The 11,682-nt window shown below is 44.6% G+C and overlaps 1 protein-coding gene across 1 annotated transcript in view; it reads right to left on the bottom strand.

Moving 5' to 3' along the window:
• LOC109321731 (sodium channel protein type 5 subunit alpha-like) overlaps positions 1 to 4,840 on the bottom strand; it is a 150,727-nt gene extending 145,887 nt beyond the window's left edge. The window contains exons 1-4 of the mRNA XM_019552798.1: positions 4,780 to 4,840; positions 3,017 to 3,223; positions 1,277 to 1,340; positions 1,104 to 1,206 (exon numbers count right to left, since the gene is read on the bottom strand). Of these exons, the coding sequence (XP_019408343.1) occupies positions 1,104 to 1,206; positions 1,277 to 1,340; positions 3,017 to 3,223; positions 4,780 to 4,840 (435 nt within the window). The remainder of the gene's footprint in view (positions 1 to 1,103; positions 1,207 to 1,276; positions 1,341 to 3,016; positions 3,224 to 4,779) is intronic.
• Between the last annotated feature and the right edge of the window lie 6,842 nt (positions 4,841 to 11,682).

Here is an 11,682-nt window from a genome sequence, read left to right as displayed (position 1 = left end):
TTGAAGTCTGCCCTCCTAAAATCTAGGGCCGCTGCCTTACTGCATGCCTTTGCCACCTTGCGCTGGACAGTGAATTCCAGCAGGCGATGATCGCTGTCGCCCAGGTGGTTGAGCACCCGCAGCCCCCTCACCCCTCATCACCCGTGGCCAGCACTAGGTCCAACAAGGCGTCCCCCCCTGGTGGGGCTGTGCACCTCCTGGGATGGGAAGGGGAATTGGCTTGGTGCCAGAACTGCGCCCTGGGCAGCAGGGGCATTTTTACATATGGATGCGTCGCAGCATAGGGTGCTTTGAAAAGTGCCCGGCACAGTGACCCATGCAGTTGTATAAGCAGTGAAATGTGTGTCAGTGGTAAGAAAATGGTGGTGGTGCGCTTTTGAACTATAACACCTCAGAGGTACTTTAGTGCAAAAGTGCACTGCTGCCATTTTCTGTGCACTGACATTCATTTCACTGCTTATATAACTGCACGCAGCGCAGTGCAGTTTCCTTCAGCTTGCGCACGGAGCAGACTCAATTAATCAAGTCTGCTCTGAAGCAGCAGATCTCTGGCATGTTGCTGGAAAAAAAGTACGTGTATAAATGCCCTAGAGCTCAGGGGTGTAAAGTTTGTGCACACAGAACAAAAGAGTGGGGGAGGGTACACTGCACCTTGGGATGCTGAAGCACTGCAAGTTGGGCAGCTTACATGGGGAAGGACCACATATTAATGGAACACAAGCTGGGTAAAGCAAATCAGAGTGAAACCTGCCCCGGAGTGGTGTAACTTTACACCATCTAAAGTGTGCTTAAAACTAGTTTCATGTGTTAATGTGTGGACAGTCCAGGAGTTAAGAGTTCCAGAGGCCACCTAAAATTAAAGTGTAACAGGGCCGTTAAAAGGTAGGCCTTAGCAGTGGGGAAAAGAATCTTTGGACTGAAACAGCAAGGAAGAAGTCAATTCTAAGAAATGACTATGAACAGCTAACTCTATGTTCTAAATTTCCAGAGCTATCAATGGCATTATTCTTTCTCTCTTTCATACCACTATCTTTGATATATTGCCAGTGTTTACAAAGGAAATACATATCTAAGATGATTTCCTTAAATGGGATTTTTCATACCTTAACATCTATATCCAAGCGTCTTGCCCCAACGTGAAAGGTTTTATCTCTGTATACTTGACTAAGGAAATACCAGCCTCCAGGAAATTCACCTGCAATTCTTCTATGGGCAAAATTAAAAACAAAAATAGCAAAAGAAAGAAACAACTAAAAGGACTGTTCATTTTACTTACTCAAGTTCTGAATTCGGGTTACACAGTAATATGTCATTGGAATTGTTCATTCTGGCACAGACATCTATTGCAAAAAAAAAGGATTATAAAATTACAAGTTATTTACAAACATTGCTCTAAATTAACAGATGTTAAAAATATCAACTGCAGATATACATTAAACAGTTACTAATCTATAAATAATTACATTTTTTATTCAAGATGAAATACAGGTCACCTCTTTAAGAATACCTTTGTAAAATGTACAAGATATAACATAGTAATGTTTGCTGAGCTGGGGAAAATTTTTAAAGAAATAATTTATTTGCTAAAAATGCTCTTTTGGAACAGCTGAAACTGTTCCTTCATTGAGCTGAATTTAACAGACTTTTGGTGAAAAGAAAAATCAAAATGTCTGAACTCAGGGCCATTACCAAAAGCAAGGTGGTGATGGTGGTGTGGCCCTTCATATACTGTACAGCCAACTTGTTATACAACTGACCTAGAAAGTTGGAGACCCCATCCACCTCCCAGCTGTTTCTCAAAAGGTAATCTGTATTCCTAACCAGAGACTCCCATACTTCTATTTGAATGGCAGGAAGTTGAGAGATAAGGAGATTTAAAAGACACAAAAGCAACCTGCTAATATTATTACTTTTTGATTTATAATGGTATGCTATGATAGCTAAAGGAGTGACCATGAAAAGAAAATGTCACCTTCTTGGCTTATACCCTAAATTAAGAGAGATAAAAGATTTTTTTTTAGAGACTACATTTGTTCATCAGCGACAATTCCATCTCAGGAAAACTCTTGCCTGGAAGACTGATATATAGTAGCTCCTGAGGTGATGAGACGAAGGTTTCACAGAAGGCAAAAAACCAGAGATGTATATAACACTTGTCTCTAGAACTTTTACCTTTATATTTGCATTTTTATACTCAAACTATCTAAAGCATGTGTGTAACAGGTGCATACCCGACTTGCCTTTGGGCATAGGTGGTAGGGCTGCAACCAACAGGCCTGTGCCATGCTGACCAGAAGAGCCCCATGGATTGGCCCAGAGTCCAGGGGCAATGAGCTAAAAGTAGGCCAGAAGACAAAGGTGGGGGAAGCATGTGTCAGGAAACCAGAAACAAAACCAGACTCTTTTCCCATTGCCAGAGCCCCTGGAGAAGATCCGGATGCTCTCCCCACAACTGAGGGGAATCTGGCCACTCTCCCTGAGGCCAAAATGCCTGGGGAAATGCCAGACCCCACCCTCACTTCCAGAGCATCAGGGGAATAGCCAAACAGCAATATGGCCACACCTGGACCACCAGGGAATCACTGACACCACCTCCAGGCAAGTGAAGGTTCTCCTAGCAACAACTAAGTCATGGCAGACGAATAGACCAGGTGTGACATGACTCAAAGGGGTGGGATATGCCCATGGCCCATGGGGCAGTGTGTTGGGTGTAAGTCTGTCACAATGTGCTATACAATTCAAAACACAGGCTATGAATACTTAATACCAGGGCCACACCCACAGTCGAAAATATTAATAGATACCCATTCTTGGTGTAGGCACGCTTTGTAGTAGACCTGCCCCTTCGAATATTTTATGGGAATCTAGCTATTTGACCTTACCATATTCTGAAAAATATACGTTATGTGAAAACTATTTTGCAACCGTATTTTCAACATTGACACATTTAATCAAAGCATACATAAAATCAAAAGATATGATTCTTTCTTAGTGGTTAAAAAAGAGAAAACATTACCTGGACTGGCTGGATCATATACTTTAGCTTCCTTACAAAGTGACTCATTATATGTAGTATTTTTGAGGACACATTTATATTGCAAGTGGCCCATAAAGACCTGGAGGCCTACAAGGGCGAAGACACTCAAGCAGAAAACAGTGAGGATCATCACATTGGCAAGTTTCCTAACAGACTGGATAAGTGCATTTACAATGACTTTCAGACCTAGAAAAATAATGCTGAGAGTGTGAATCTGAAAAGGAAAGTAGTATTAGTTCCACATTTAGCCAAGTTCAACAACTACAGTTATGTAAATAAAGATGTACTGTACGGTGTTGCAGTTCTGTAGGATAAACTGCAGTACAGAACTAGCAATTGTGAATAATTTTATTCTAATTTCCTAGTTCTACTTTGCTTTTTAATTCTTTTTGAGGATAACTGCACTCAGTACAGTACTAATTCAAGACTGCATGTGAGCACACTCATAAAAGCAGGCTTTTGTATACACTTCCTTACAACAAGTAAAGCTCCCACTGCTTTTAAAGAGTTTCATCTGGGTGCATGACAAGTTCCACTAGTTTAAAGAGAAAACCTATTTAGTATAATCATATAAATTGAAGATAAACAGAAAGACAGAAAAACCTCCCAAATCTAGCATTTGAGAAACAGACAGCAATACTAAAAATTTTGATCAATGACTTTTGTCTGTTATTTAGATTGAATATTCAAAATAAAAACTGACATGTAATTTTAATACCTTTATTGTCCACTTGTTAAGGGTGTGCTAGAATATTGTTTAGTATAAAACTTTATGAAAAGGCTAAGACTGAATATAATATATGCACTAAATTTTAAAATTGATTTTAATGACTTTTTCTATTCCAAGGAAATTTAGAGCTCTTGCAAAAGGGATTGGGGGGTGGGGAACATATCTGTAGAAACTTTTGATCTTTGTCTGTAATATCTAAAATAAAGGAGTCCCATCTTTGAATATAGGACTCCCATATGTGTTACAAGAGATCTGTGCAAATAGGATCTCACCAGGCACATCTACATGTTGCTTAATTAACTGTGAAGTAAACATCCCAGTCTACATGTGCGTCCCTATTAGGGTGCACAAAACTAATAAACTCTGCAGCTGGGTAGGACTTATAAATACAAGTCTTGCCTTGCTGAGTAGTTTTTTCATGTGTAGCAGTGCATGTGTAGATGAAGACTAGCTGGCTGGGGCACAAGAGTGCCCTACCGGCTAGCCCTGTGCTGAAACACCCTCATGCCCCAGCCAGCCCCTCCACAGCACTCTGAGCCCAGTTAGAGCAGCCTCAGGTTGGCAGGCTGACTGCCTGGATCCCCTGCCAGCTGGGGCTGCTGAAACCCAGCTCAATGTGCTGCAGTTCAGGTGAACATGTCAACTGCATGCCTGGGAGCTTCCCAGGAGCAATATGCTCTTCAGTTTATTGCTGCCCTCTAATGGCACATGTACCCACCATCTGCAAAACTATTAAAAAAGGGCAAAACCATATTATTAAGAACAAAACCATAGTACTACTCCAATGACAGTATTTGCTGAGGAAGACATTTTCCATTGGTTGAAAACATACCGCCAAAAAAAAAATTGGTTCTGCTACAAAGGTGCTGAAAACAACAAGGACCCAGATTTTCTTTCAAATTACTAATTAAGCAATCACTTCTATTGTAACAGCAGTGAACAGAGAGGAAAATTGCCTGGGAGTTCACTGCATGAAGGAGCCAGGGAGGCCTGTGTGTGTGCATGTGCACACCTGAAGGAGGTGGGGGGTTCTTTCCCTTTGCTTGGTTTCCTACAGTGTAGGTGTCATCCATTCAAAAAGGCAGATTTCACCCAACTCAAGCAGATAGTAGGCATGGTACCATGAGCATACAGACTGAAGGAAGAAGTGTCCAGGGCACTGAAAGTTTCTAAAGGGCACAGCACTGGAAGCCCAACAAGAAACCATTCTGAAATGATGGAAGCACAAGAAAAGTAGCAAGAGACCAATGCAGCTGTACAAGGAACTTCTAGGATGCCTCAAATGCAACAGGAAAGCGTACAGGCAATGGAAAGATGGGCAGGTCACCAAAGAACCTTACCAGGAAATTGCAAGAACCTTCATGGACAAAATCAGGAAGGCAAAGAAAAAGAGCAAGCTGGACCTGATAAGGGAGAGTAAAGACAAGAAGAAGAAGTGTTATAAGTATGTTGGTCAGAAAAGAAAGACCAAAGAAGCTGTGGGTCGACTGTTAGTTAAGCACTGGGAACTCTGAACAGAAGATGCAAAGAAGGCATAGCTACTCAACAGCTATTTTGCTTCAGTCTTCACAAGAAAATTAAGCTTCAACCAAACCCCTAACAAGTATTATTTGGATAAGGAAAGGGGCAAGCTGAGAAATGAAATAACAAGAGACAGTCAGAGAGCTTTTGATGGGTCTGGATGGGCCTGGTCAGAGAGCTTTTGATGGGTCAAGTCTGCAGGGCCTGGTGAACTTGATCCTATGGGACTGAAGAAACTGGCAGGGGAGGTCTTGGAGGCTTTGGCAATGGTATTCAAAAAGTTGTGGGAGATGGGTAAGGACTGGAAAAATGCCAACATAGTCCTACTCTTTAAAAAAGGCCAAAAGGAACCACAGACTAGTTAGCCTTATCTCAATACCCAGGCAGTTACTGGAGTATATTCTGAGCAAGTCTGTTTGCAAGCATCTGGAGGAAGAAATACAATACATTAGTACACAGGCAATCAAGAAATTTTTTGGAGACCATTGGAGACAACTTCTTGGTGCAAGGATTGAAGAGACCAACTAGGGGCTGAGGGCTAGAAAATGGTATTTAGACGTTTGCTTGTGGGAACTGGCTTGTAGAGTAGATATTGCATTAGAACAATGATCCAGGGGAGCAGCAAGAGTTAATTTATTTCTAAAAGCCTGTTTGTGACAGTTCCCTTCAAGGCCCACTGTGTCTGAAGCCAGCAGACAACACGGTGGGACATTGAAGACATGTACCACACTGTTCCATAACATGAACAGTGCCTTCAAACAGAGATAAGGGATTCTGCAGCACTGGCTCCAGGTCACAGTGCCCAACTGCATGGCCCTTGAAATTTCTAGTTTTGGTGAGCCTAACAAATTAGGACGCCCAGTAAATAACCAAATTAAGATGTGTGCATGTGATGGGTTTGTGAAACAGAGGAATATGCTGACAGGACAGAATGCGGACAGTATGATGACCACAGGGAAACCAATCAATGATGCCCAGAGATGAAGAATCAGAGGAGAGAAAGGACGCAAAAGGACTTACAGAGCAGCAAACGACCCCTGAGATGGGAACCTGAGGCCAGCATGGACAGAGGGCATACCACCAGCCCATCACACCTCACCCCACTGTGGGGGGACTGCCCTCAGCCTCTGACCTCCAGGCTGCTGACATGTGACATTCAAAGAAGAACCTCAGGGTGAAGCTCACAGACTGGACAGACATACCTTTCCTCTGTGACAACTCTAGGACTGGTAGATATGGAATTGTTTGCATTATTTGGTATCACTGTGTATCAATAACATTTGCCTATTATCAAATGGAGAGATCATGGTCAGCTTGAGGATTTGGGTCTGTTCAGAACAAGGTATCTGGGGCATAAATCCAGTGCCAAGAGGGGCCGTGCTCTTCTTGACCAACTGCTCACAAACAGGGAAGAATTGGTCAGGGAAGTAGAAATGGATGGCAAGTTGAGCAGCAGTGATCACAAGATGATTGAGTTCAGAATCCTGACAAAAGGAAGAAAGGAGAACAGCAAAGTAAGGACCCTGGACTTCAGAAAAGCAGACTTTGACTTACTCAGGGAAATGATGGAAAGCAGCCCCTGGGAGGCCAGTCTGAGAGGGAAAGGAGTCCAGCAGAACTGGTTGTATTTTAAAGAAACCTTACTGAAGGTGCAGGAACAAAACATCCCAATGTGCAGGAAGAATAGCAAATGTGGCAAGTGACCAGCTTGGCTTAGCAGAGAACTCTTTGGTGAGCTTAAACACAAAAAGGAAGCTTAGAAGAAGCAGACACTTTAGGACAGAAGAATCCCATGCACTGCTACAGCCTGGGAACTAACTGGCTAAGCAGCAGCTCTTCAGAAAAGGACACAGGGTTTACAGTGGACAATAAGCTGTATATGAGTCATCAGTGTGCCCTTGTTGTCAAGAAGACTAACAACATACTGGGATGAATTGCAAGCATATTGAGGGAAGTAATTATTCCACTTTATTCTGTACTGGTGAGGCCACATCTGGAGTACTGTGCCTAGTTTTGGACCCCCCACTATAGAAAGGATGCAGACAAGTTGGAGAGTCCAGTAGAGGGCAACAAAAATGGTTAGGTGGTGGGCTACATGACTTATGAGGAGAAGCTGAGGGAGCTGGGCTTATCTAGTCTAGAGAAGACTGAGGGGGGATTTAATAGCAGCCTTCAACTACTTGAAGGGGGACTCCAAAGAGGATGGAGCTGGATGGTTCTCAGTGGTGACAGATGACAGAACAAGGAGCAACGGGCTCAAGTTTCAGCAAGGGAGGTTTAGGTTGGATATCAAGAAAAACTCTGTCATTGGGCAGGTGGTGAAGCCCTGGAACAAATTGCCTTGAGAGGCTGTGGAATCTCCACCCGTGGAGGTTTTTAAGGCCCAGCTTGACAAACCCTGGCTGAAATGATCTAGTTGGCAATGCTCCTGCTTTGAGCAGGGGTTGGACTAGGTGACCTCCTAAGGTGCCTTGTAGCCCTAATTTTCTATGATTCTGGGATTCTATGACTATATGAAAGGCTGATCAGAAGCAGCCAGTGTGGAGTTACTAAGAACAAATTATGTAAAGCAAACTGGACAGAGGGTCTTGACCTCCATACAGGGTCAAACTGATCACCGTATTTGGGCTTGGGAAGGAATTTTATCCCATGGTCAGATGGAATGGACTGTAGGAGTGTTTACCTTCCTCTGTAGGGGAAGGCATGACCCTCTACTCAGGACCTCTTGAACATATACTGACATTTTATAGAAGCAGGACATTGGCTGCTGTCATTCCCCTACTTTACCTGTGTCAAGTCTATGTTGTGGTCAGGGTTGAGAGTAGTCTTATGCAGAGTTTAGAATATGGGTGTATGGGATGACTGTCATGGAGGACCCACAATATGAAAAACAAATGGTGGGAAGACGAGGCAAAGGACATTCAGCATCTCACTGACATCCACAATGCACACGTTTCTTCAGTGCCACTCACCCCACATGGAAACATGTGTCCAAGCTGCAACAGAATCTGTCTCTCCCAGATGGGTAAGGTGTTCATATGCCCCACTTTAGCCAAGGTGGTCCTGGATTTCAGAAGCCAGTCCTGGCCAGCTGTTCAGAATTATAATGGGTGTCCCAGTATAGCAGGGCATGCGTCACAGTCTAGCCGGGAGTCAGAGCACTGTGGAGAGCCTTGAGGGTAGGCAGCTATGTTCTGAGGTCTGCCTGGCACACCACCTCCACCTCTACCAGCTTGTGAGAGTATTGGGGGGGGGTGGGCATTGTCCTAGATTTCCCAGATTAATTACCCAGCTGTCTAGGATTTCCATATGGTCAGCCTACAGATAGGCCTTGTCAGCCATCTTTGGACCCACAGATAAAACAATCACAAACACCATCATGCTTGACTATGAGGGACTGCCAATGGTGGGATCCCATCCTGATGATGGGATGGTTTGGTTAGGGATGATCCTGCCTCAAGTGGGAAGCTGGACTGGAAGATGTCTGGAGGTATCTTCCAGCCCTACTTTTTTGTATGACTATTACTTTATGACAGACAATGTATTTAGTGAGATTTCCTTGTATGCGATTATAAGATGAAGGTCTTTATTCCCTATGCTGATTCAGGCACAAAATCTTGTTTTGTATATTAGTGAAACTAGAGAAAATGGAAATTAGTTGAGAGATTGTAAAAATAGTAAAGAACTAACTGAAAGGGAATGTCAACCAATAGTGATAAAAGAGGAGGTATCAGGAAGGAAGGAGGTTATTGCAACTGGAATTAGATGATGCGATATCTGCCACAGTATGGTACTGGGCTCAGTGATCCAAGGCATCCATTCCAGTCCTATGTTTCCATCCTTTATGAGAGACAATGAGGTTATGAACCTGGAACTGTACATGCCATGTTAGAGATGAGCTTTATTATTTCAAGTTCTACCACAAGGGACATTTCCTTTACTCTTTCCATAGTACCTGAAATGGTATGAGAATACAAAATCTTGCTCAAGCATGTTTATTTCAACATCAGTGGACATGTGTACTTGAAATGTTTACTGTGCAGTTGACTAATTAGCTGTGTAGTAAACATCTTGGCATCTGCATGTGTACCCCCAAACTAATTTACTCTGCATCAGGATAGTACTTGTAAATATGAATAAAAATGAATAACCTCCAGAGCTTATTGCTCCAGACTTAATTGCTCCAGAGGCATGTTAAAATAGCATGCCAGGGAGCAATGAACTCTGAAGCTGTGGGCGGGGGGGGAAAGGAGGGGGGACAGATGCTGCAGGGGGAAGAAGTTGGGAAGGCAGAGGGCAAGAAACCCCTCTAGATTTATTTTCCCTGTGTAGCAGTGGGAGGGGCACAAAGTCAAGGCAAACCTCTCATAATTAGATTCTATACCTGGAAAATTATAACAAATTTATAATTTTTCCAAGTACATAATCTAATTATTGTGGGTTGTCTTATATTCAAGTAAATATGGCAATCATACAACAACTGTACACAACAACGGTGAAGAAATAAAAGACAACAGGCATTTGCAGATGACAGCCAATCAGAAAAAAATCATTGCTGCTTACCAGGGAGTACTGAAATTGCTTTAAAAGTCCTTAGTACCCTGAAAGTCCGAAGAGCTGAAATATTCTGGAGTGGTCCAATGAGGCTTATATACCTATAAGAGCATATCACCATTATTGAAATAACATGAGAGAAAATACCATTTAACTGAATAACAAGGAAGCGATATCATAAAGTGGTTTTAGATATCAACCTTTTTCTGGTCATATCTGAATGCAGAATATTTTAGGAAAACTAGCCATGTAATAAGGCAGCATTTCCCATACTGTGGGCTGTACACCCATGGGGGCATGAAAGGTTCTGGGGGAAGAGTGAGGCGGAGGGTGCAAAATACAGCAGCAATCAGTGGCACCTATTTCCTTCAGACAATTTGTGCACCATACTTGAGTCACCACTGATTCCCTTTCCCATGAATCTTGCCAGTTCCCCTGCTGCCAATTGCCACTGGCAAAAGGAATCAGCAGCAATTGGCAGGAGGGGAATTGTGGACGATCAGCAGCAAAGGAAGTGATGTCAGAGGCTGCAGGAGAGAGATGCAACAGTGTCCGACTTTACTACTGTGGGGCATAAATGCTGCAATAAGGGATTAGGTCAAATAATGTATAAACCAGGGGCAGGAATCAGAGCCGTCCCTTAGGTACCTAAATGGAACTCAGCGAGCTCGCTTAGGGGCTTCTATGTCACCATAAAAATTCAATTTGGATTCATATTCTTTATACTTCAGATGACAAGATTCTTTGGGTGAATCTGAATATAAGACAACCCACAATAATTAGATTCTGTACTTGGAAAAATTATAAATTTGTTATAATTTTCCAGGTATAGAAACTAATTATGAGAGGTTTGCCTTGACTTTGTGCCCCTCCCACTGCTACACAGGGAAAATAAATCTGGAGGGGTTTCTTGCCCTCTGCCTCCCCAACTTCTTCCCCCTGCAGCATCACTCCCCACTCCCCCTTCCCTCCCCACCTGCCCTACTGGTACCCATCGCTCCCAACCCACAGCCCCCCACCCTCCAGGTTCCCCTCACTCCCAACCTGCAGCCCCCTGCCCCCGCAGCCCTGCTGGAAGGGGGCCCAGCTTCCAGGGCTATAGTACCAGGGCCAGGGTCCACAGTTCCGTGCCCTGCTCCCAGCAGCATGCAAGTTTTGGTTGCCACTCACAAGAACTGGTGGCTGCTGTGGTAAGAGCAGATCACAGAGCCTTGCTCCGCCATCCCCCCATGGGCAGCATGGCCAGAGCAGAGCATGTGGTGGGGGGGGAACTTCCGCAGTGCCCACTGTGGGCTCAGGACTCCCTGCCCTGGTGTTCTTCCCCTAGGGGCCTCTGCTGCCCAGGGGGTAGGACCTGGTGCAGGAGGGCAGAGAGGCCCTGTGCCAGCCATGCCGCCATGATGAGGCACCCCCTGCCCACTCAGCAACAGCGAGGACAGTGGTATAGAGTTGTGCTCCCTGCTGCTGCCAGGTGGGCAGGCGGCACATCACCATGATAACGCAGCTGACACAGCACTCCTGGCAGCAGTGGCAGACCTGAGCCTCTCTGCCTTCCTGCATTGGGTTCCAGCTGCTGGGCTGTGGAAGCCCCGGGGGGAAGGGCAGCAGGGCAGGGGACCCTGAGCCCTGCAGTAGGCAGCCTGCATCTGTCATCTCTACACACATAAATATGTGGGGAGAACATGCCCTCCATGCCCCACTCCCCTGGAATGCACGCAGCATCAGGGAGCCAGCCCCACGCCCCCTGCAGATGAGCTGCCTGTGGCTCCCTCCCACTTCCCCAGCAGGGTCCTGTGGCTGTGCATTCATGCCTTAGCCCCAGGCCCCATGCACAGCCCCA

The sequence above is a fragment of the Crocodylus porosus genome, unplaced genomic scaffold (genome assembly GCF_001723895.1).
Source record: "Crocodylus porosus isolate Cpor-Errol unplaced genomic scaffold, CroPor_comp1, whole genome shotgun sequence".
NCBI classification, from domain to species: domain Eukaryota; kingdom Metazoa; phylum Chordata; order Crocodylia; family Crocodylidae; genus Crocodylus; species Crocodylus porosus.
The sequence above is the reverse complement of the archived record's forward strand: the minus strand, read 5'-3'. Positions and strand labels throughout refer to the sequence as shown.